Genomic DNA, 26,384 nt, shown 5'->3' with positions numbered 1-26,384 from the left:
TCACCACTTACTAGCTGGAGGACTTGGGCAAGTTGTTTATTAGCCCTTTAAGCTTTAGTTTACTCATTCATAAAATGGGGGAGGGGAAATAATACTACCTACCTTATAGCTTATTTGTGAGGGTTAAATGAGGTAATGAAGGTAAGGCATGTCTATGAGTAACCCCTGGAATTGTAGAGTGTACAACCTATGCCACCGTGCATGGCAGCCTTGGGGAAGGCACAAATGAACTAGCCTGCCTTTAAGGTCACTTCTAGTGGAGAGATGCCACATGCATCACAGTGTGCCACGTGGGCTCCTACAGACCCTGGAAACAAAGGCAGTGGCTTGAAAGTTAGCCCTCTGTCGGCAGCTAGCCCCAGAAAGTCAACCGTCATGCATGAGGCCAGGATATAGGTTGGGGAGACCAATAGGAAGCACAGGAACCTGACCTCTAGCTCACGTAAACCTGTAGAATATATAGACTCTCTAGATGAGCACTACCCTGTAGAACCTTCTGCTATGATGGAAATGTTCCATGTCTGTGCTGTGCAATAGGGTGGCCTCCAGCCATGTGTGGCTATGGACCGCTTGAAACACGGCTAAGTGACTGAACGGCTAAATATTACATTTCACTTAATTTTAAATCATTCAAATTTAAATGTAAACAGCCACACTTGTATAGTGGCTACCATATTGAACAGTTCAGCTCTAGAATTTGTAGTGTTATTATCCCTGTAAACCAAGACAGAGAACCTTAACAATAACAGCTTTAAAAAAATTTTTTAAGTATTTCCTGACTGCCACACTGAAGCCACAGATTTTCTCTCACTTTAACACCTCATAATAAACTTCTGAAAAAGAAGCAATATGCCCATTTTGCAGATAAGGGAAGAAAGCTTCTGAAGCCAAGCTCTTGCCCACGGTTATGAGTTAGTAGGTGGTGTTGACTGACTCCAGGGCCCTGCTTTTCCCACTGTCTCCAGACATTTCCAGGGCAGCCAAGTGGCAAAGGACAGGGATTCCATCTCCAGGCCACTGGGGAGAAGTGCTAATTGTCTCAGCATTTAATCTGACTCAGATGCTCCTGAGCTGTCCGAGGTGATAACACAGTGAAAAGCACTGTGGGGGGCTTTGTAGGTGATTAGGGGAGTGGGCTGTCTTGGGATGGAGACAGGGTCTGTGGGAGATGCATGCACAGGGGCTTCAGCAGGAGAGGAAGAAGCTAAAGGTGCTTTCGGAATGAAGTAATGCACTCAGTGGTGGACTTTAGCAACGCAGCAGGAGCCAGAGAGGAAGGGTGGGAGTGGAGCCAGGAATGCACCCAGTTCTTTGCACGGATCACAGAGGAAGGATGTAAAAGCCTTTCTGCCACTAGTGATGTGCAGATGGCCCTGCCTTTCTGGGTCTCCTCTGGACACAGCACAGCTCTCATATGTATAATGCCTCCCAGAGCAGGGGCAGCTTCTAGTTTCAGGGTTGTCACATGCTTGCCCGAGAACGCAGGGCTTCCTAGAGGAAGTCAGAGACATCCCAGGCCCATGTGATGTTGGAGGTGGGCCAGACCTCAGAGATTTTCTACTGCAACCCACTTACCTTATAGATGGGACCACTGGAGCCCAGAGAGGGGAAGGCAACGTACCTCAAGTCACACAGCAAGTTATTGATACCAGCAGAGTCACATCTGACACAGAGTCTCAGATCTCCTAACCAAGTCGTTGCACAAGCCACATTTTCTGCCCATCCTTACTCCTGGAGCTGCGTGTCACCCCTGTATCTCACTGGGAGGAAGCAAAATGCATGTAAGGGCATTGACTGGACACATAGGCAAAGAGTGAACAGCAGCTGTGATTTATTGAGCATTTACTACATTTCAGTCTGGGCTAAGTGCTTTACACAGACTACTTCATTTAAGCCCCGCATCATCTGGCATTACTGTTCCGTTTTGAAGATGAGGAAGGTGTGGTTCAGTGGGGTAAAGTGGCTTGCCCACCTTATACAACTAGGAAGTCCAGGTAGAAATGAGACTCCAGTTGTTAGGTCAGGCTGCCTCCAAAGCTTAACTGTTTATATCCTGCACTGCACCTTGCGGTTCTGCCTTGCTCTGATGTTGCCATGTTTCTCTCTGCCGTTGTTATGTTTATTTTCATTTCTGCTAAGTAGAAAAAGTCTAGGTCTCCCTCTCCACTCACCCCCCAGCCTCTCCTCGCCACCTCCCCTCCCCTGCATTGTAGTAAAGCTCAGAGGCTTACAGGAAGAGGTCTGGCTCTGGCCCCGATGACCTGCGTGACTTGGGCCTGCTGTCTCCCTATTTTGGTGGCTGCCATTTCTAAAATGTGGGTGATGCTTGGGCTGATTCTGAAGTTCCCTTAGAGACAGTGCAACAGGGTGGTTAAGAACTCAGCTAACCCTTAGAGAGCTTGATGTGTGTGTTAAGCTCTAAATGCTTCACATAACCTAACTCACCTAATCCTCGTGGTGACTTTCTCAGGCCGTGAACTGCAGGCTTATTTAACCGTTGAGGAAACTGAGGCAGAGAGAAGTTAAGGAACTTCCCCAAGTCTACACAGTGGCAAAGTTGCAGAGATGGGATTTGAACCTGGGCAGCTGGCTTAAGTCCATACTCTTAACCATTACACCAATATCATTTAAAAACTCATCTTTCACTTCCTAGCTGAGCCTCAGTTTCCAAATCTGTAAAAGGGACATAATTTCTACACTAACTACATTGTTAAAAGCATTTTTAAATGTGCATAGAACACTTGGCACCTACTAGGTATTTGATACTATATTATGCCTTCGGCTCGGCCCTTTGGGGACCTGTGTAGCTAAAGAGGGGTCGAGAGAGCACAGTATGCTTTTTTACAGATGGATGCACAGGCGCAGAGAGGCACAATGCTTTGCTGAGGGATGCTCAGCCCCCTGGTGAGAATTTTCACCCTGGCATGCAGCACTGTGCATTTGGAGCCACGTACGCACAGTGGGTCCCCTGCCCGTGGTCTCTGGTCTTCCCACATGGGGTCCTCAATGTCAGGTCATCTCTGATCAAACTGGACTCAGCATCATGGATCTACTTGAGGGTCTGCACCAGGTGGTAGGCAGCCCTGAGTGCACCGAGATCTATTCCCAAAGGAGGATTCGAAAATCTGGAGAGGCTCCAGAAGGTCTGCCGTGCAGAGGGCACAGTAGGGGCAAAGGTATGGTGGTGGGAAGCAAGAGAAGTGCTCAGGAGAGACAGGTGACCACAGAGTAGCAGGGAGGACATGTGTGTAGCAAGAGATGGGGCTGGACGTGTCATCTGGGTTCCACTGTAGAAGCCCGCCCTGGACTGCCAGCCCCCAAGTAAGCCTTGTTTGAAAGTCCAGTCCAGAAGGACCCCGTCCTCTGTAACGCTGAGTTGGTCAGCAGCAGAAAGTGCCCGATGAACTGGGCAGGAGGGAGAGAGTCAAGAGGTAGCAAGACCAGTACCTTTATAACCCCACCTTCTATAGTGGAGCCTCCCCAGTCTGCAATGCCCTGAGCAGATTCCAGTCAGTTCTGATACATTCTCTGTTGCAAACCGAGCTCTCCAGCCAGCTCTGGCCCACATAGTGCTGAGGTCTGCAGCCCTTCAGGGGCTGGAGGCCAAATGCATCATAGGCCCAGGCCAAGGCTCCAGGAAATTGGGGTCAGTTTCCTACTCCCACGAGGGCCCAGCAGAATCACGGGGCCTGGGGCTCTGGGAGGGAGAGTCGGGGTTCTCTGAAGCCACATGAAGCTGCCTACACTTTCCCTGAGTTCACATGGAACCTCTGGGTGGACTCAGCAATCATCCCACAGCTGCGTGCTCGGGATGGGCCACCCTTCTCGATGGCCACAGAGGCTTCCACCACAACTGGACCCTCCTCATGCTGGTCCACGTGAGGCCCAGAGAGGGGCCCCCTTTCTCTCTAAACCCCCTCTCCTTGCAGCTGTTTCCTCAGACAGGGGAGCTTCAGCCTGCATCAACCCTTTCCAAGAGTTTATTTTTTTCATATGTGCACTCATTCATTTATTCTCATATTCATTCATTTCTTCATTTCCTCATTTCTTGATTCACGCATTCATTTCTCTTCTTGTGTTTTAAACCAATTCCTTCCATAACTGTCACCTGTTGACTCCATATTTTGTTAAACAGTTCTTGAGTGAACAAAAATACTGAGTGACGAATGAATGGACCAGAGGCCAGGACCTATTAAGTGTCGTGGAAGGCCCCGGGGATGCAGGGATGACTAAGGAGCTCACCGTCTAGGCGGGAGCAGATGATAGAGAGGCAGTGGGTGTCAGAGACCTTCAGGTACTGTTCTCTGCAGGACCGGGGTGGCATTAGGACAGGATGGCTTGTGCCAGAAAAGGTCTGTGCCAGTGTTTGGGCAAGAGGGCAGGGGAGGGGGACAGCGCAGACAGAAGGAGAAGCACGGCCGCGTGACACCTCACGTGGTGCATTCAAGAATGCAGGCAGGGCTTCCCCGGTGGCGCGGTGGTTGAGAGTCCGCCTGCCGACGCAGGGGACACGGGTTCGTGCCCCGGTCCGGGAAGATCCCACATGCCGCGGAGCGGCTGGGCCCGTGAGCCATGGCCGCGGAGCCTGCGCGTCCGGAGCCTGTGCTCCGCAACGGGAGAGGCCACAACAGCGAGAGGCCCGCGTACCGCAAAAAAAAAAAAAAAAAAAAAATGCAGGCAATTGACGGAGTAGCAGGGAGCTGGAGAATCAGGCAGAGTTAAGGCTCTGAGCGCTCTGGAGGCCAGACGCAGGGGCTTGAGTGGCAGCTGAAGAGCATGGGAGCCATTCTGCAGACATTTTCATCGGTGGAGCGTGGCCAGCTGCTCTGGCCTCATGTAGAGTTTCTCTTCTCATCCTAAACGTGAAAGAGAGAGACGCTGTACAGCTCGTTCTCACACAGGAGGCCCCACTGTGCAGAGACGACCCGTGGTTCTGCAATTCCACGGGGTAGAGTCCAGCCTCCATAAGTGGCTGTTTAAGGCTCCACACCTTACCTGCCGTACCAGCTCCTCCCGACTCCCTCCCTCTCGAACTTGCACGTGCCCACAGCTGTCCTTCCCTCCCTGTTCTGCCTGATTCCACACAGAATCTTGAAAACTCTTTTCCGTATGTCATCTCCTCTCAGAGGCCCTCCCAGCTTGCCCCTCACATCCGGTTATTCTCGCCGGGTGCACACAGCGCAGTCACTGAGCACGGTCATGCTGGCGTGGCTGGCGGCTCACGGGAGTGTCTTCCCTCCCAGCTTCCTGGGGCACACGCTGGCTCACTTCATCTCACGACCCCACGGTCCTGAACCCAGAGTGGACACTAAGAAACGGTCTTTGGATTTAGGGGTGGTTCTGAAATTTCGACAAAGCTGGACACCTCCCGTTAGAATCTTAGATGTGCAAAGCGGTTTGGGGGAAGGACCACGTCTGCAGGCTGCCTTTGCCCGTGACTTTGCAGAAGATTGAGAAATGGGAAACGTTGCCTATTTTAAAGAATCAGGGGGGCGGGCACAGATGGAAGTATCCCCCTCCAACCCTATTGGTGACATTATTGCTGGAATGGAATGGAGCAGAAGGGAGGAATGGAAGGGGAAGGAGAGGAGGGAAGCCCTGGAAGAGAAAGCTCCTCAGCGGAGCCAAGGTTGCGTACTTAGCACGTGGCAGAGCCCTGGCCTGGGACGCTTTCTCATCAGTTGAGAGGAAGCGAGCCTTGGTGTATGTCTGTCTCCTTCCAAACAGCTCCAGGACCCATGTTTACTCATGGTACACGTTGGGGGTGCACGTGGGCCCCACCTTTTCAGTTAAAAAAAAAAAACAAACAAACAAGCAGAACAAATTTCTCCGATTGAAATCTCTGAAAGAGCACGACTGAGATTTAGGAAACCTGGGAGTTAAACTCTCCAGGATGCTCTGAGCAAGTTTGTTCCCACACTGAGTCCTCAGTTTTCCTGTCTGTAAAATGGAGATATTACAGTTCCTCTGTCTGAGGGTGGTTGGGTTTCCACCACTGTTAAGAACTTGTTTTTTTAACATTTTCAGAGCTCTGGGGAGATGCAACACTCAGAGGCTTCTTCTGTGGAGGGTGGGGTCTCTCTTGGTCCTGACTGTGCTTCTGTGGCGTTCAGGGGCACGGGAGCAACGTCATCCACTGCCGGAAAGATGGCACCTGGAGCGGCTCCTTCCACGTCTGCCAGGAGATGCAAGGCCAGTGCTCAGCCCCGGACCTGCTCAACAGCAACCTGAAGCTGCAGTGCCCTGAAGGCTATGCCATCGGTACGACGGGCGTGTCGGGTTGAGCGGTGGGAGGGCACGTCCTTCCAGGAGCTCGGGGCTCACCCCCTGCCGAGGACTTGGGCAGCCGTACTATGTGAGACCTTGCATGAGGCACTGGGGAAATGGAGAGGAATGAGACCAGACCCTGTCCTCCCAGAGAGAGAGAGTTCAGGGCATGGATGTTGGCAAAGCAGTGTTGGGTGAGCGTGCACAGTTACTCTGGAGTACAGAACAGCTGACCGGTGCCTCCGGGGACACAGAAGGCTCCCAGAGGAAGGGATTCTTATACAGGGATTTGCAAGAGCTTGTGGGGCAAGAAATGGCATTCCAGGCAGAAGGAATCATGTGGCAGAGGGAGGGAGGTATGAAAACATGCATCCTGTTTAGGGAAGCAGTAGTGGTCCAGTGTGGCGGCCTTTGTTATTAATCTTAAAGTTTACGTAATGCTGACCATTCGTAGTACCGACCGTGGGTCAGTGCTGCACCAAGCACTTTAGAGGCATTATCTCGCAGCCTCTCGATAACCTTTAACAGATGAGGAAATTGAGACTCAAAGGGATCTTTGCAACCTCTCCTTCCCCAAAGCCTGAGTTCTTTCCATGGCATTCCAGTTGCCTCCTAAATAAGGATGAATAGTGTTTTCAGAATACTCTTTGCTTGGTGATAGGCCAGCTTGCCAAGTGAAGGGAGACAACCTGGGGTTTGATGCCAGGAGTTTGCCTGGTTGAAACCAGGTGTCTGGACAGATGCATTAATCACAGGCCCGCGGCTTTCTGGGGAGCTGGGTGTGCATTGAGTCTAATCTCAGTTGAGGTCAGTGATACTGACCTCTTGGGCTGATTCCCTAATTGACCATGATGAAGAGCCCAGGGTATTGGATGTCCTTTCTCATGGCCAATCCTGGGACAGTCACCAGGGATGTCTGGAGCAGAAGGTTATCTGTGCAGACACTCACTCCCAGCCACAGAGTCAATGTGTCCCTCACCTAGTAAAACGAGTTATCGTTTCATGTCCAGAAGGGCGGGCCATGGCTGGAGAGCAGAGGCGTGAGGGGGCCTGACCCCTTCCTCTTAAAGATGGAAACATGTAGCCTCCAAGTACAGAGGTTCTTCACCTGAACTTAGAGTAGGGATCAACCCTCCTGTGTTAGTCCAGGACGGCTCAGAAAACACCCACGGGCATGGTTGCTGTCCCTGCTGATTCCAGAGGTATTTTAAGATCTTGCCGAGCCACCGATCCAAAGGACCCTGACCAGGAGGGTTGCAGAGAGGTGGGGTTTATAGGGCCTGCCAGTATAAGCTTTCTAGAAAGTTGGGGCAACAGGTGTAGCAATGGCCAGTAGCTTTGGCTGTTCCATCCCAAGGCCAAGGCTTTCTCCTCCATTATCCCTGAGGGGTGTTCATGGCTCTGGACACTTCTGTCTGTGATGGGGTCCCTGTCCCCAACTCAGTCAGGGCATGCACGTGAATACTCAGTCACACTCACGACTGGCCTTGAGCAACCCTGGGAGAAAAAATTCTGATGATAAACAGACCTCCTGCATGTCTGCATCCGCTGACACATTCAAGCACATATATTCATATATGCACAAATGCTTAACAACCAGATGCAAACACACACATCACGTGGTGAGCCCATGCCTAGCACGTACACTTCAGCGAGACACCACACAAATTCGTCACCCATAAACCTACGTGTAGCTCGCACACACATACACAAACACACCTCGTGGCCCCTTTGTACCTGTATTGTGTGTACCTGTCACAGGCACATGAAAATGAGCCAGAATGCCTGGCTCTCTGCTGGCCCGCAGAATGGTCAAGAGGTAGTGGGAGGGGGTGACGGTAGCATTTGCTTTACCCACTGAGCTTTTGCATGGTCAGAGCAGAAAGGGAAAGCAAGCTGTCTGACATCGGAACCTGAATCTCCTTCCCTTCCTCCTGCTCCCACGGCCATGCAGATGCCAGTTTTATGAACACGGTGACCCGGGATGGGTGGTGGGCAGGTGAGGGCACACGGGGAGAGCTGAGAGAGTAAGAGCGGCCTGGGGCACTGAGCGGGGTGGCCAGCGGACGGAGGGGAGAGGCTTCTCTTCCCCCGTCCCCAGGCTGAGCCCCTCCCTGGGGAGAGCCCACCTCACCAAGGAGAGGGACTCGCCTAAGGGCCTGGTAAGCAGGGCAGGGGTGACGCATGTGTCCAGCTTGGTGGCTGGGGGCCACGTGCTGGAGCCACCCAGAGCAGCTCTTCCAGGGTCCCTCCCGGAGCAGCCTGGGGAGGCTTCTGTGGCAGTGAGGGGTCCTCAGAAATTTATTACTGCCACCAAGGCCGCTGCCACCATCGGTGCTCCTCCCGGGAAGGGGAGGGTGGGGTGCCGAGGTCACCACTCTGTAGTGATGCCGGTTAGGGCTCATATATCACAACACAGCAGCCTGGTCCTGAGGCCCAGAGCAGCGGCACGGGGGAGGGAAGTGCCGAGGGGGAGGGAAGTGCCGAGGGGGAGGGAAGTGCTGAGGGGGAAGGTGCGGGGAAAGAGAAGTTAGGATGTGACTGCTGCGTAAGGCGGCGGTGGCCTCCTGTGTTGACCAGATCTTTTCTTTCCCCCTTTTGGGATAAATAACCGTCGTCTGCTTCTCAGAGGCTGCGTCTTCTTTTCTCAAAAGGGTCTTATCTTCGCAGCCTTGTTCCATCCTTGCTCCCTAAAATCTTCAGAACTGATCTCGTGACAGACACGCACCACTGAGCCTCTCTGACTGCTTAGGGATCCCCCTATTCTCATCACTCATCTTTTTTGTCTTTTTGTGTGTCCCCCATTTCTTTTCTTTCTTCTGACCCTCCACCCCTCTCTGTCCCCTTCCACTGCTGCTTTCTTTTCTCTTCCCTCTGTGTCTCCGCCGTATCCATCGCTGGGCTTGGAATTCAGAGAGGAGAGGCGCGGGCTTTCATTCACGGCCCCCTCTCGCCAGCTCTGTGACCCGAGCCCGCACACTGCACGCTGTCCCCTCTGAGACGGATGCGATGACACTGGGTGTGCAGGGGAACGAGTGACGGGTGAAAACCACCTGGCAAGACCGGGAGGACCCCCGTGCCCACCTTCTGGGCTCAGTGGCCCCATGTTTACATTAAAGAGGTTCCAGAGATTGTCCTGGACCCGCCACCCACCCTTGCTACCTCTTCAGATTCTGTGAGTCTCTTAGATTGAAGAGGATGACAAGGTGGCAACAGGAAGGGCACTGGATAAGCTATATCTACATATACAAGCGTCTGTGTACATATAGCCGCACGTATGCATAAACATGTATACATACTGTGTGTATGCACACACCCACACACACGTTTGGAAGGGAGCCTTTAGAATGGCTCACAGCATAGGATATTTTTCAAGAGAGTTGACTCTTGGGCTTCCCTGGTGGCGCAGTGGTTGAGAGTCCGCCTGCCGATGCAGGGGACACGGGTTCGTGCCCCGGTCCGGGAAGATCCCACATGACGCGGAGCGGCTGGGCCCGTGAGCCATGGCCGCTGAGCCTGCGCGTCCGGAGCCTGTGCTCCGCAACGGGAGAGGCCACAACAGTGAGAGGCCCGCGTACCGCAAAAAAAAAAAAAAAGAGAGAGTTGACTCTTGTAAACCATTTAGTGTTCAAGGGGGTCTTGGCACTAAGGCAGGGGGATGACCTCCTTAGGCCCCTGGTCAGATTCTGACACATCAGTTCTTTGTCCATATGAATGAGCACCTTTTTTGGAGTCCTGGGGACATCCCAGGGGATGAGCTTGATTTTTAGGAGACTTCAGAATCAGTGAGGTCAGGACAGAGAACGTATGAGTTCCATTACAGTCATCGTGCTAACCCACAGCTTGAAAGTCAACTGAAGACGTCCCTGGACCAAGGGCTTCTGTGTACTCACCGCGTCGCTGTTGGTCGTGGCGCCTTCACCGACTCACTGCCTGATTCACGTTTTCATCCCTTTATCCACTTACCCAGTCGTGTATCCATTCACTCATCCATCTCGGTACCCACTTCCTCCACCACGAGGTGCCTCATTCATCGTTCACTCATTGCGCCAGTCACCCGTTGATGCATTCACGCTTTCATTTCCTCAACCATCTGTGCACCCGTGCACTCTTGTCCCTTTCACTCGCTTCGCAGATGCTTACTGAGCGCCTACCATCCACCATGCACAGTGCCAGGCTCTGGGCCTAGAAGGGGGAGCACAGACAGTGCTGGCCTCACGGACTGACAGTCGAGCAGGGAAGAGAGCTATTGGTACAGCAGTCACCAAGCCAATGTGACAAATCAGTGATGGGTGCCCATGAGAGGGTTTGGCCTGTCAGGAATGGGGGTTTTCTCCGAGCAAGCGACACGTGGATTGAGGTCTGAAGGGTCATTAACTGGTCATACGCTAGTTGAAGAGGAGCGGGGATGGTCTTGAGGGCACAGAGGAGGGCGTGAATGCAAGCTGTGTGGGAGGAGGAGGTGTGGGGCTGAGACATGGATGCTGCATTCACAGGCTCACCGTTCATTGGGTTGACGCCTGCTGAGCAGACCCTGTGTGTCAGGCACTGGGTTAGGCTCAGAGAGGAACCGATCCCATCCCTGCCCTCCCAGGGCATCCCTGTTACCGGGGAAAGGAGGGACGGGGTGAGACCAGCACTGGAGTGAGATTCCTCAGTGCCAAGCGCTGCTCTCACTCAGCTGCAGAAATCAGGGCAGGCTTCTTGGAGGATTTGAACTGGACTTTGAAGAACTGGTAGGATTTGACCCTGCAGAGGCAGATCGGGGGGCCGATTCGGGAGACAGGATGAACAGGAACAAAAGAGGCGAGGAAGTGGAACTCCGACGCGAAACCAAGCACAGTCCGGTTAGTGGGAGGGTGTGAAGGTGGTTCGTGGGAGATAAGGTTGACCAGACCGTGGGAGGCCATGGATGCTGAGCAAAGGGATTTGGACTTCGTCCTGGATGTGGGGAGCCTTCGAAAGGTTTCTGAGCAGAGGAGGAGCAAGACAAACCTGGGCTGAGGGCTGCTGAGCGCGGTGGTGCGTGCCAGCTGCACTGGAGACAAGAGAACGGTCAGGGAGACCAGAGATGGCGCTGCTGGGGCGTTCACTCCTGCCCACTGCCCTTGAGGGTGGGCGTCCCCACTCACTGGGGACCAGAGAGCGGCAGGGTCCACTGTGGGGGTGGGGCAGCCCCTGGCATCAGGAGACGTGGGCTGAGCCGCCACCTCACTCTCGGCTTCCCCTCAGGGTCGGAGTGTGCCACCTCGTGCCTGGACCACAACAGCGAGTCCATCATCCTGCCAGCGAACGTGACCGTCCGTGACATCCCCCACTGGCTGAACCCCACACGGGTGGAGGTGAGTGACTGGGGCCGCCCACCTGCGGCTCAGGGAGGGAAATGACCTTGTTGACCACTTATACGCTCTGGTCCTGATTCAGTCCCTCTACATACGTGAAAGCATCTAACGGTCACACCTGCTCTGTGGAGTGCAGACTTGTTCACCATCATTTTTCCAGCCCTTGAGTGTTTAATACCTTCCCTCTGACAGGCCCTGTGCTACGGATCTTTTATTTACTGTCCCACTGAATCCTGATGACAGCCTAGGAGTCAGAGGACTAATGTGCCCAGTTTACAGATGAGGAAACTGAGGCCCCGAGAACACCTAGGTAGAAAGAGCAGAGTCAGGTCACAAACCTGTGTCTGCCTGACTGGAAAGTCCTCACTTGTCAGGATGGTGCTCTTGGCTTCTCTAATACAAGCTCTCGGATATTCCATAGCCTGGGCTTCTGGTATCTTTCTCGTGCCTTTTGCTTATTTGGTGGAAAGCAATGAATATGTGATACGGGGAACTAGTAACACCAATTGTGTACGAAGCACCTACCGTGTTTGTGCACCCGGAGCTTAGCATACGAGGTCCGAACGAGGTTCAGACCTCCACTGGTCTCTCAGGATGTTTATGAGGAGTGAGGGCCACTGTCTGCATTCTCCCCTTGTGGACACTGAGACCTCAGGAGCGGGCGATGGCCCGGGGTGAGGGCTCGACCCCAAGCCTGCATCCAAGGGCTGTGCTCTTCCCACGGTGCCAGGCTGCCGTGGCCCCGGCTGGAAGGCCATGTTCACATTGGGGCTGGCCGCTCCCACGTTCCTGGGTGTCACCCGATCAGTCGGGGCCCCACTCTTGTCCTCCGGGGCAGCACGATCCCAGGCCTCATGTGCCAGCTCTGGGCACTGGCCCCTCACGCTGGAGGAAGTGAGAGAGGCAGGGCTGCAGGGCGGGTTCAGCCTTTCTGCCGGGGCGCTGGAGGCCTTGCCGTCTGCCCGCCCGCTGCAGATCCCGATGCCGGGTGCACTGGTTCCCCGATGAGCCGAGAGCACGGCTCTGAGGGCTTACGCAGCACTCTGCACCTGTGGACCTGGCGCTGGGCCTGGCCAGCATCCCCCTGCTCCCCCGTGCGCCCCAGGGCTCTCCGCCCCTGCTTCCTCGTCCTCCTCCGCTACCGCTCTCTGCCCGTCTCCAGCTTCATTCCTTCTCCTGCCGCTTTCTTCACGCTCTTTCTCTCCCTTCTCCCCGATACCTCTGTGACCTGGCTCTGCCTCCCTCCTGCCCGCGTTCTTTCCCTCCATCCCCGCTGTTCTCTCCGTCTCTCTCCGTCTCTCTCTCTGCCTGACTCTCCCAGACCTGCACGAGCGCACCCTGCTTCCCTGACCTCATGCACTCAGCCTGCCTCTCCCCACTCCTGACCCAGAGTCCCCAGATAGATTCTCCCCAAGCACCCATGTACTCCGATGGGCTGTACACGCCCAGGCGCACGCATACAGAGGCTGTATGTCAGAGTCTCAGGGAAGTTGGAGATCATCAGATACACGCCCCTCATTGTACAGATGGAGAAACTGAGGCTCAGAGAGGGAGGGGACTGGGCCAGGTCACCCCAGGAAGCAGAGCCAGGATCTTGACCGTGAGCTCCTTGCGCTCCATCCCGCCCTGCCTCTAGTCCACCCTGACTTCCACCCAGCAAAGGCAGGGACCTACACTCTACACAGAGCACAGGAGACCCCGCTCACATCCCGTGTGCCTGGGACCCACACCGGGTTCCCCGACCCGTCTCCCCCTCAGACCTTCCCTCGCTGCCCCCGGGTGAATCCCCACCCTTCCCTCTGTGAGCCCTGGGCACTAAAGAGTTCAGTTATAATTCACTGTGAAATAAATCCAGGGATTTGAAAGTCTGCAAAGCGCCCCCCTCGTCAGTCGCCCACCCGCTGCCTGCCTGCTCCAGCCCCCCACCCAGTTCCCTGGTCCGCCGGCCTTTATTGATGCCGGCCTACCCAGAGAGCCATAACGAGGCTCAGACCTCCACTGGTCTCCGGAGGCCTCATTATCCAGGAGGAAAAAATGTGCTAGAAAAAGGGAGGAGGGCGAAAGGCAGAGATTGATGATTTCCAGGAATCAGGCAGAAAAGCTGGCCTCTGCTGCACCCCTGCCCCTTCTGTGGTGAGCGCTGCAGAAACAGAGCTGCTGGTGCAGGCGCTGCCAGGCCAGAGCAGGCCCTGGATCGCTAATCTGCTTTCCGAGGGTTCACCTCTGAGCGCCAGCACAAGGTAGACGGTCGGGGCCGAGGTTCTGCTCCAGCTACTGTCACATTTGTCCCCAGCATAAGAGAGTGAGAGATGACAGCTGACGTTTAATGGATGCCTGCTGTGAATCGGGTATTGGATCAGACACCTTCCCACCTTGATTTGCACACACACACACACACACACACACACACACACACCTGTGAGGTGGGAATTAGACTCCATTTTTCCAGTAGAGGAAATGGAATCTCAGAGATAGAAGCCACTTGCCTACGAGGAATTGAAAAGAGACCAGGTCAGTCTGATGCTGCCGTTGACTCCTCCAGCTACCCGTGCTGCCTCTACGATAATAATAATAAAGGCAAAATGTTTACGATCGCTTACCAGACGGTAAATAATTCACAACTGGCTCTCCACAAAAATACGCCCTCTGATTTGTAGCACTTGCCAATTTCTGAGGCGTAAATATTCTCAGCATAGCAGATTTCTGGTTTTCCACATGGCTGTCGCTCAACACAAGTAGCACGAGATCAACACTGTTGCCTCTCGTAAGCCCACGCAAGCCTGCTGCGACCCACCACTGGCACTTACCGTGTGACAGGCTCTGTTTTAAGCACCTTACGGGTATTGGCACATATGACGAGAACGAGGACCACCTAGATGAGTGGAATGTCAGCACTGAGATCGCGTGCAGGATGGGTGGCCTGCGTGAAGGCGGGCCCGTGCCCACCTTATTTACCCTGGTGCACCCCCCAAGTGCCCAGCACACAGTAGATGCTCCCTAAATGTTTATGGTGGCTGAGTCAGGTGACCAGGGTTCAACACCTGCTTGCTATATGTGCCAGAGTTGCCCCATCTGTGAAACAACAGCTAGACTGAAATCAAGAGTCACAAACTCACACACCGATGGGAACCAGACAGGTGCGATAACTGGGTGAAGCAGCCCAAGCATGTGATTTTGTATTTTAAATACTGAGGCATAGTATAGGGCTGGCCAAAAACCTTGGTCGGGTTTTTCTATAAGATGTTATGGAAAAACCCAAACGAAATTTTTGGCCAACCCATAGCAGTAGCAGTAGCAGTAGCAGTAGTATTTACTATAAATACATCAGACAGACACAGAGGGACTTAAAGAAAATAAAACAACTGCCCATGTGCATACTGCCCAGCTTAAGAAATGAGATATTACAAATGCAGTTCAAGTTTTTCCTGTTGAGATTAAGCTCACATGCTAATCTTAAGCATTAGGCTTGATCCATTTTTATGTTTGTGTCCACTCGTGAAACCCAGATCAGGGTGGGGACCTTTCCAACTCCCCAGAGAGGCCTTCCCTTCTCCATGGCAGGCAGTACCCACACCACCAAGATATTGGTTTTGCTTATTTTTGAACTTCATGTTACTGGAATCTTAGAGTATATATCTGATGAAATTCTTTTTAGGCATATGTTTTACCTTCATAAAGAAAAAGACTCTGTCCTTTATTTCCTTTAAGTTCTCCCCCCTTTAAAGCCCCCTCCCACGTATGCAGTTTTGAAAGAAGTAGAGATACAGAGAAACCTTCCTCTAATCTAATAAGCAAGACAGTGCAAACTCTCAATGATAGCTGGAAACACCCCTCAGGCTCAATGCTGGAGAGACTGCAGGGAATGGTGGAGACTGTGGTCAACTGTGGAAAACACGCTGGCTGCCAAAGGGGGAGCCTCTAGCTGAGTGTGACAGTGTGGAAATGTGGATTCAGTGTGGCCAGATTTTTCTTTTTTCCTTGAGTACAAGAAATCTGGAGTTTTTAAAATACGAAGTCTCTCATGTTTTATATATTGGCAACTGATTTTGACTTTTGTTAAGCACTCTGTGTGCCAAACCAAACATTTCTGTGGGCTGTATAGCCCGGAAGCTGTTGGCTTACAACCTCTGGATGAGACAGACTCTTCCAGGCTGGACATCCAGAATTTAGGGGGGCAGCTTCTCTTCTATCAGCTCCTAAGGAGCACCTCCAATCTGCCCTGCACTGCCCCTGCTCAGGGTGCCGAGAAGGCTTCCCAACAGGAAGTGCCACTCACAACCTCAGAGGCTTATCGTGCCTTTAGGTAGCTGGGGTCCTGGCTTTTTAAAGAGCTTCTGAAAAGGGGGATGGAAGGAGGAAAGAAAAGAAGAGAAGAGGGCTTCCCTGGTGGCGCAATGGTTAGGAATCTGCCTGGCAGTGCAGGGGACACGGGTTTGAGCCCTGGTCCGGGAAGATCCCACATGCCGTGGAGCAACTAAGCCTGTGCGCCACAACTACTGAAGCCTGCGTGCCTAGAGCCTGTGCTCCGCAACAAGAGAAGCCACTGCAATGAGAAGCCTGCGCCCCGCAACAAAGAGTAGTTCCCGCTCACTGCAACTAGAGAAAGCCCGCGTGCAGCAGTGAAGACCCAGTGCAGCCAAAAATTAAATAAATGAATAAATAAATAAATGTATAAAGAAAAAAAACAAGAGAAGAAGAAAGGGAAGGAGGGAGGAGGAGGAAGAGAGGGAATTAAGGAAAGGAGAGGAAAGTACCATTTATTGACTCTCTGTGACATGTAGGCACTGTTTGTGAGGCAGTTCCATATATGACCTTCATGTGTCTTCACGCTCCAAGGAGATAAGTATTGTCACCATTTTACAGATGAAGAAGCTGAGGTTCTGAGGTTGTCACTGCCCAATTCACATAACTCATGTGATTGAATCAGGATTAGAACCCAGGGCTAAATCTCATGCATTCTGTTCTGCAAGGAAACTGCCTTACACATTATAAATAATAAACGTATGCAATACATCAGACAAAGGATGTGAAATTCATTCCTTGAAGAGAAGGCATCGGTATGGAAAACCCTGCTGAGAGTCTAAAGGTCCGAGGTAGAATGGTTCTGATTGCATACGAAGTCCAGCCTGTCCACTGTGCTGAAGGAGCTGTCCTGTGCCCTGGAGGGGAAGCCCGTAGACGGAGGGGTGTGTGCAGAGACCAGCGATTCCTTGTTCACTCCTGGACACACTCAGACATTCACTCATTTGGTCATTTGGTCATTAACTCATTCAATGAATATCGATTATGCACCTCCAAATGGTAGGTATTCTTCAAACAAAGGATACAGAGTGGAAAATGCCTAGGTTTTTAAAAAGCTTACCCAGAAGAAAGCCAGAAACTCCGTAACAGATAACAAAAGCAAAAATAAATTACATAATTCACTCATAGAAGGTCCTATAAATCAAGGAAAAATAAAGGGGAAAAGAGGACTCATCCCAGAAGACATCAGAAGGGGAGTCAGGTCTGGGCCTTAGGATGAGGGGGTCCTTTGAAGATACTTTCTCATGTCTTTGGCTCTGCCTGGGGCCAGACTTGTCTGGGCTTCAGCTTTTAGACACTCTGCCTCTACTACATTTGTCTCAAAGCCTCTCGACCTATCTGAACCTTGGTCTTTCCAGCGGTCAAAAGAGTAACCTTTTTTTATGCTTTTACCAGTTCGAGTGCTGGAGGAATTTGAAGGAGAATATAGTTTTCAAAGTATAGACGTGGAAATAAGACAGATGTGAGTTTAATTCCTGACTGTCGTTACCTATGTGTATGATTTGGGGCAGGTTATTTAACTTCTCTGTGCCTCAGTTTCCTCTTGTGTAAACCCGAGTCAAACACCATGTGTAAATACTGTATGGTAATCACTTATATGTGGAACCGAACAATAACACAGATGAATCTATATTCAAAACAGAAACGGACCCACAGACATAGAAAACAAACTTATGGTTACTAAACAGGAGAGGGAGGGAGGGACACATAGGAGTATGGGATTAACAGATACGAACTACTATACGTAAAATAGATAAGCAACAAGGATGTACTGTATAGCACAAGGAGTTATATTCAGTATAATAACCTATAATGGAACATAATCTGAAAAGAATAACTGAATCAGGGCTTCCCTGGTGGCACAGTGGTTGAGAGTCCGTGTGCTGATGCAGGGGACGTGGGTTCGTGCCCCGGTCCGGGAAGATCCCACATGCCGCGGAGCGGCTGGGCCCGTGAGCCATGGCCGCTGAGCCTGCGCGTCCGGAGCCTGTGCTCCGCAGCGGGAGAGGCCACAACAGTGAGAGGCCCGCGTACCGCAAAACAAAAAAAAATAACTGAATCATTTTGTTGTACACCTGAAAAAAAGTACCTATCTCATAGTTATGGTAAAAATGAAATGAGATAAAAGTGCCAAGCACAAGGCTTGGAGCATAATATACCCTTAATAGAGGGTTTTGTGTTGATGAGAAGGATAATGATGATGGGTTGTTAGTGGTACCGTGACAATAAGGATAGTGGTGGTGGTACTCGTGGTGGTGATGATGCTGGTCCTGGTGTTATTGATGACGATGGTGGCGGTGGTCACGGTGGTGATGATGCTGGTCCTGGTGTTATTGATGACGATGGTGGTGGTGGTGCAGATGGTGTTGATGCTGCTGGTCATTACAGCCAGGAAGAAAAGACGGTCTATTCTTCCTATGCAGCAAGGCAGAAAAGAAAGCTGTCTTACAAAACCTGGTCTGAAAGGGCTCTGACTGGGCTAGAGGTCCCACGAGCATCAAGAGGAATAAGGCTGGCATTTGAGGGGCCCCACTGGGATCTCCCAACATACGGTGTAAACAGCCTAGTCTTTCCTTCAGCCCCTGCTGCCTGTCCCCTTTCCCAGTCCTCCTTGCAGACAGAGGGGCCCTGTAGTGAGACAGGTGGGGCGTGCAGCCCTGAGGAATAGTGGAAAATCCAAAAGACTTGGAAAGATAAATAGGCTCATGCAGATAGTATAAAAGTCCTTTTTCTGAACTCACGTCAGGTAAACCTCAACTGACAGAAACTTGTGCAACCACACCAAGACACTCCTACGGATGGATTAAATTAGCTCTCAAATAAACAGGGGGGACGGATGGGCATCGAGTCCCTCGTGGATCCTAATTCTGATGTTTTCTACTACTTGAACCATTACCTAAGTGCCCCTCCAACATCCCTGAATTTTGGCCAGGAACAGACGCTCAGACCCAGAGATGGAAGTCTGGTTAAAGCTTCTCAGAGGATGAAAGCAGGTGATGCCCTCTGCTTCTGGGCCCCATGGCTGGGAAGCAGAGGGGCAAGACAGTAGCTGAGCTGGAAGGAAGCGACACTAGAGTTCTCACATTCCTTCACTTGGTCAATATGTATTTGTTTGCTGTGCTCCGTCCTGAATCTGGGGGGAGACAGATGTCTAAAACCAGGGCCTGCCCTCTTACCTGTAGGAGTTAGTCCTGGGTGGACCATTTCTACATCATTTATCTCAGTGCTTCATCACAGCAGGCCTGTGACATTTTCAGTACCCATTTCACAGATGGGAAAACCTAACCTCAGAGTGGAAATTTCAAGTCAGAATTGCAACCATGTCTGTCATGCCTCATTGCTCAGTCTTTCCCATACATCACCTTCTTGTGTTTTAGGAGAAGGTAGACAGTGTCAACAGAGGCAGTAGGGGCTAAAGAGTAAATTTCACATTGTGAGACTGGTTGGCAGATCTTCAAATTAAGTTGTTTGTCCAAGATCTTTAATTAATTCAATCCACACTAAACTGGTCCTCTAAACTAGATGCTTTGCTAGGCATCATAAATGCTCTTCTGATGCTCTAGAAGAGAGGAGGGCAGGTAAAGAAAATAATTGTCCCTTGGTAAAGTCATCTCTGTCTTGAAATGGATCCATTCATTTATAACATAAATATTTGCTGGTCATCTTCCTTGTCCCAGGCACCATTCTAGGCATGGAAAACCCAAGGGTGAACCAGAGATGCTGTGGGGCAGAGAAGAAAGGTACCCAACCCAGCCAGATCTTGGAGTCACGGGATTCCAAGTTCACCAAGAAACCTAATTACAGTTTTGCTCCCATATAGGTCTGCCCTTGGGGAGGAAATGGGCTGGTCACATGGATTTTCCACATTCTAGCCCATGTGAATGTTCATTTCTTAATTAAAATTAATCAACTGGCATTTAGCCAGCATAGAGAGCCCTGATCATAGAGACTTCCATGGCTGCTCCCTGGCACAGTTACCTGTCATCGCAAATCTAAGCATTTGCCTCCAGGTTATTTGAATTTGCTTTTATTATTTTTTTTAAGAAATCATTGTAATATGGCATGAAAAGTAAGGCATCTAGGGCAGAATAGAAAAGGGAGCTTCTAAGATTGTTATGTTAGCCCTAGTCCTGATGCTATTTTATCTTCCTAGTTTTGTTTATCTTTCTTTTTTCACCCACTTAAAAAGAAATTATTGTGTTGGATTTTATGTTATGAGCTGCCTTACATCCTTCCCAAAACAATTGCTTGGTTTCAAATCTTGGTTCCTTTGCTTAACAGCTATGGAGCTTGGGGAATTTATTCTCCTTATGATACAAGATTAATGCCCACCCCACTGCATGGTGGTGAGCAATAAATAAGATAATGAATAAAGTAATTAGCACCATGAATGCACTCAATACATTTTAGTATAATAATAATAATTATCATTTTATTACGGGAGGCTGTAAGTAAATACATATATGTATACCTTAAGCTCTGCCTGAGAGGGCTGGGGAAATCACCACAAAGGAAGGTAGTCTTTTCTTTTATAATTCTAAGTTTATATATTATGTATTTCTTTTTAAATTTTTATTGGGGTATAGTTGATTTACAATGTTGTGATCATTTCAGGTGTACAGCAAAGTGAATCAGTTGTACATACACATGTATCCACTCTTCTTGAGATTCTTTTCCCATATAGACAATGACAGAGTATTGAGGAAGGTAGTCTTGAACAGAAATGTAAAAGATAAGTAAAGATTCTCCAGGGGACAAGATGAGGAAGGGCTTTCAGTGAAGGAGAACGGCGGGAACAAAGTCACAGAGATACGAGTGGGGGCAGCCTCAGGAACCGTGAGCCTAGCCCGCATGGCCTGGTGGCAGGTGGATGCAGAAAGGGTTCTCTGCATCTCCAGGGTTCCGAACCAAAGGTTAGTTCATGCATCCTCCAGGCCACTGCTCTCAAACTGTAATGTGTATCAGCATCATCTGGGAGGCTTGTTTTTACAATGCAGAGTCCCAGGCCCTGGCCTCAGAGATTCGGGCTCTTTAGACCCAAGGCGGCGCTGAAGGATCTGCCTTTTCTGTGTGCTCCCATGTGATCGTGATTAGAGTGGTCCTCAGCGCCTACTTTGGGAAGCCCTGTCCCACACCATTCTTCCATCTTCCTGCTGTAGCCACACACACACGCGTGCACACACACATGCACGTGCACGCACTCACGTGTGCACACACACGCACTCTACCCTTCCTCCTTCCTCCCACCTTATCCCCGACTCTGTCCATGGGGCAGACGTCAGCCAGGAATTTTCTGAAGTGCCTTTCTGATCATGTCTCGGTCCCCCAATTCTTCTCCTCAGACCTTCTTCCTGCCAGGGAAATACAGAATCGTGACACCTACCGTGAACACAAACATTATTTTAGTCTTATGGATCCTGTTATTGCAGGTACCTGGGCAAATTCTCCGTGGAAATGCCAGGGTGAGGCCAGGACTTGGAAGATCCAAGAAGAGGGGTGGATGGTTGAATGTGTTGCCAGCCCCAAACCCATCTGACCTCTTTCTTCCTCTCTCTGCAGAGAGTTGTCTGCACAGCTGGTCTGAAGTGGTATCCTCACCCTACTCTGATTCACTGTGTCAAAGGCTGCGAGGTGAGTCCCTCAAATGGTGCTACAACCATTACTGTTATTGTTATGTTAATCATGACTTCCATTTACTGTACCTACTAAGTGCTATAAATATCCCTTTAACAGACTTCTTGGACAGGAATCAGCAATCCCACTTTATAGGTCATGGAACTGATGCACAGAGATATCAACAAACACACTCAAACATACATTTAATGGCTAACAGAGTCGGGATTCCAAGCCAGGTGTTTCTGGCTCCGAAGCCTGTGTTCAGCATCATATTGCATCTGTAAGGGAGGATGGGAGGGCCGAGGCCGTATTCATTTAGCAGCTACAGTATGCCCGGTGTTTTACCAACATTGCCTTATTTAACTCTTACAGAACCACATGAGGCAGTTTCTGTTTTTTCATTTCTACTCTTCCTGCAACCATTAGTTGCACATCATTTCCTTCTGCCACACGTCTTTGTCATTCACGCGTTCTTCAACTCCAGAGGTCATTTGGACACCTTAGACTCAGCCACTGAGCTGAAGGTGGAAGATCCCCTCTGACCCTTCAGTTCTCTCACTTGGCAGTGGAGCCATTCCTTGGAACTTGGCATTTTGGAGCTCTGTCCCTGGGTATCAGTGATAGGCTTGGGGAGGGGGAGGGCCAGGGCACTTGGCATGTCACCTGTGTTCTCAAGGGCATGCTGCTGTCCATGGAACTCAGAGACATTCTGTGCACCCCTGTGCCCACTGTGAATCTTTTTAGCTGGCATGAAAAGGAGGTCCCAAATCACATCCAGGTGGATGTCCAAATCTCTGTGGTGCCCCCAGGCCCCCCTCAGGAAAATCCAGGTGAAAAGGACTAGATTGTGCTCTAGAAAACTTTGTATTTGATGAAATTCTTAAACTGTCACAACCAGACTGTTCTTCTAGATGATGGGGAAACTGACACCCAGCCAGCAGCCGGGTCTAACATTTGACAGAATGCCAACTGGCACGGCTCTTAAGGCGATCTACCATCCTCATTCGTTGTGTAGACTGGAAAAAGAGGGCCAGAGGGGGGATGCACTGGCCCAAGGTTGCACAGCATACTAGACACAGAGCCAGAGCATGAACCCAAGTCTCCTGACTTCCAGGCCCGTGATCTCTCTCCTCCACTAGGCCACCTTCTGCCCATGAACCATCCCCTGACCTGTAAATGTCACAGGACAGTCCCTGGGTCACATTTCTTTCTGTGTATTGGTTAGGGAATCCCCAGGGGCATCTTCTCAGGGCACAGGACACTGCAGTCTTTAAAAGCTCCCATTCTCTCAAGATTCAGCAGGAGTGACAAAACCAAAGCCAAGGACCCGAGGCAGTTGCTTCCTTACATCTCTCTGGATCAGTCCAGGATTTCAGAAAAAGGAAGCTTGGATTACCTGGGCACTCGTTCTGCTGAGTCGGCGGTCTGGGCAACCAGTGTGACAGCAGAATTCAATCCCTTCTTTGACTCAGCACTAAGGCCTAAGAGACCCACACCTGTCAGGCTCTGAGCTCTGCCAGTGATGCTTATCGCCTTTGCCCTTGCAGGTGCCCCCTCGTCTCCTTTCCTGCTTAACTTAGAGCTAATAGTTTCTCTCTTATCTGGGGCTGAAAAGTATGCTTAGAAGAGATACAACTGCTGGGTCCAGGGAGGAGCCATCAACCTGGAATGTCTGCAGGAGCCAAGATTGATAAAGGGTCTTGGGGCCCTTTAGGCCTCTGCTCTCTGCCCCAAGCTGTGTTCAAAGTAGTCATTTACTTACTTGTTCGTCAAAGCTCCGCTGGGTGCCTATTATGTGCCCAGCACTACCCTAGGTACTGAGAGTACAATGGTTTTAGTCAAGAGAAAACAGTACTGTGTTCTCCCTGACTCATCTGGATATCTTCTTGCCCTTCATCCATCCATCCAACCATCCATCCATCTACCCATCATTTTACTAGATAAACATTTAAGGAAGCTATATTTAATAAAGTTTTGCTCACATTGCCAGCATTTTGCTAAGAAGTCTAAGATATAAAAATGGATGACGTACATTCCCTGTCCATAAGGAACTTACAGTATAGTAAAAGAGATAACGGTTAAAGAAGAATCCTAAACTGATATACCAAGAGGTATAACCAAAGCAGGTATAAGAAGCTGCAGAAGTACGTGGCATCTCAGGGGTTGTAGGGAAGACATTTTGGAGAGGTGATGTTTGAACTCGATCTTGAAGGATGAATTGTTTTCCAAAACACACTATTAGTAGAAGTAGCAACATAAGAAATACCAGAGACGGGAGCAATCTCTAGGCTGTAGAGCTTTTCACGTGTTATTCTCTCCCTCTAGAAAGTCTCCCTTCTCCACCCCCCACCTAATTAACTCCTACTCATAATGTCAGCTGAAACGTCATCTCCTCAGGGACTTCTGCATGGAGCCCTCTGATTAGGTCACATCCTCCTACTCTTAACTGTAACAGCATCACATACCTTTCCTCTATAACTCTTATCAGAGTTGAAATTGGCCAATAGGATAAGTGATCATTTGAATAAAGTTTGCCTCCTTACTAGAATGTAAGGTCTTAAAGTAGCAGGAGCTCTGTCTATATTGACTCACTATTACATCCTTTTTTTTTTTTTTTTTAGCACAATGTGTAACACATAGTAGGCATTCAACAGATAGGGTTAAAGAGAGGTGGATGGATAGAAGGGAGGATGGATGCATGGATGTGGCAGCAGGAAAGGGTACAGAGAAGAAAGTAGCTAGTAATGAGACTGGAGATATTTTTCAGTGACCAAATAGAAAAAGAATCTTTTTTATTTTATTTTTCTTCTTTCTCTTCTTCTCCAGCTACTCCTTTACCAAGCCAGTTCCTTTTATTTAAAAAAAAAGCACATTTGGTTTCCTTTATTAGTCTTTATATATAATGTGAGAAAGAACATAGGGAACAGAGCCCACAGACAAATCTTCTAAGGCCCAGAAAGAGCAAAGGGTTTTATCCTTTAGTTGTTTGTGCCTCTCTGCTTTAATACGAATGTGGTAACGTATTCATTATGGCAGTCAGACGGCAGAGTCACACCTGTGCTCACGGCCATGTGCATGTGTACCTACAGTTGAGAACAGCTCTCTCTCTGTTCTTGGCCCTGCCTTCCTAAAATCTTTTTTAGACCCTAATAGGGCAGTGATGGAATGGCATCAAGCATCATGAGCTGGGGGCACAAAGACTCTGTGAATCTGGAGCATAGATGCAAGAGACAGGGATGCCACATAGGACGGACTCCTCGTGAACTTGGCTCTCCCCATAAAAACCCACAAAAGGGTTTTTCATGGGAGCCCACAAAAAGTTGACGAGTCACTGAGCATTAGAGACCCCCAACCCGAACTTTAATCAAAGGGGCTTCACTTTCATCTGCTTTTTATATTAAAGGGTCACACAACATTACCTTTGATGAGGGGAGGGGTATGTTCATTGCTTTGAGAAATCAGTGGTCTAATTCTGCCTCTTTATTTCACCACTGTGAGTCCTGAGACCCAGAGAAGATAAGTCACTTAGTCAAAATTACCAAGTAACCAACCAGTGGCTGAGGTTTGGAAGACTAGAACCCAGGTTTTCTAAAGCCCTGCCAACTGCCTTTCCACTACACCAGTGCGATTATGATCTGTCCCTAAAACATCTTTAAGAGCCAAGTTGTGCCCAGCATTAAACTCCCAGGCGGTTGGGAGACAGAGACGAACCGGATATTGGCCTTGTCTTTGAGGAGCTCACAGTCTTGCACCAACTACAGGTTCATAAACTGTAGAAGACAGCATGCTAAGTGTTCAGGTGGGAAATGCAAGTGCTGGGGGGTTGCAGAGACCCCTGACTTTCCCTAAGATGACTCTGGGTTCAGATCGGTAATAATTTAACTCCATCATCTTTTCCTCATCTTTCAAGCATCACAGAGTTGGAGGAACACAGGGAAGAAAAGAAAGAAATCAGCATATGCTAGGTATAGCCTAGAAGGGTAAAGAAAAATGAGAAACCAACTTAGATTGAAATCACTACTCTGCTTCTGCCAGTTGCTCTTGGCCAAGTCCCTTTCTTGCTCTGAGCCTCAGGGTCTTCATGTGTGAAGTGGGAAGAGCAATGCCTACCTTATGTGTTTTGAGAACAGAAGAAGAAAGCAAACATGGAAAGTGTGTGACATCGAGTATATCTGTACTCCTGTGTTAGAGAAGAAAGCACCCATAATCATACACCAACCATCATGCCAAGTTCCTATGGATTCTTACGTTCAGTCTTTACAATTCTTGAGTAGTTTACATTCAGCTTCCTAATATATTTGCATATATATTTATTGTAAATTATGTTTGTAGTTACCTACTACCAGGAAAAGTGGGGGAAAGGAGGCTCAAATTTTCTTACCATTTCTTCAAGTGAAATGAGCCCCCTGCTTCAGGAGGACACAGTGGTCTATCCTGCTGCCTTTGCATACCCAGCATATAAGAGTATGTCTCCTAGCATAACCATAGTTTAGTTGGGAAAAACTTGGCTAGGTAAGAGTCTTTAAAAATGGTAGGAGTGGGCTTCCCTGGTGGCACAGTGGTTAAGAGTCCGCCTGCCAATGCAGGGGACACAGGTTCGAGCCCTGGTCCGGGAAGATCCCACATGCCGCAGAGCAACTAAGCCCGTGCGCCACAACTACTGAGCCTGCGCTCTAGAGCCCGTGAGCCACAACTACCAAAGCCCGTGCTCCTAGAGCCTGTGCTCTGCAACAAGAGAAGCCACTGCAATGAGAAGCCCGCATGCAGCAACGAAGACCCAACACAGCAAAAAATAAATTTAAAAAAAAATGTTAGGACTGGTAATTTGTCCAGAAGGGTATAGGGATTTGAAGCCAG

The 26,384-nt window shown here is 50.0% G+C and overlaps 1 protein-coding gene across 1 annotated transcript in view; it reads left to right on the top strand.

The window, feature by feature from the left end:
* PAPPA (pappalysin 1) overlaps positions 1–26,384 on the top strand; it is a gene marked incomplete at both ends in the record, with an annotated part of 252,378 nt that overhangs the window by 199,349 nt on the left and 26,645 nt on the right. Inside the window, 3 exons of the mRNA XM_079706315.1 lie at positions 6,114–6,261; positions 11,500–11,609; positions 21,471–21,542. Of these exons, the coding sequence (XP_079562441.1) occupies positions 6,114–6,261; positions 11,500–11,609; positions 21,471–21,542 (330 nt within the window). The remainder of the gene's footprint in view (positions 1–6,113; positions 6,262–11,499; positions 11,610–21,470; positions 21,543–26,384) is intronic.

This window comes from Hyperoodon ampullatus, assembly GCF_949752795.1.
Source record: "Hyperoodon ampullatus genome assembly, chromosome: 6".
Taxonomy (NCBI): domain Eukaryota; kingdom Metazoa; phylum Chordata; class Mammalia; order Artiodactyla; family Ziphiidae; genus Hyperoodon; species Hyperoodon ampullatus.
This window is presented reverse-complemented; position numbering and strand designations above follow the sequence as displayed.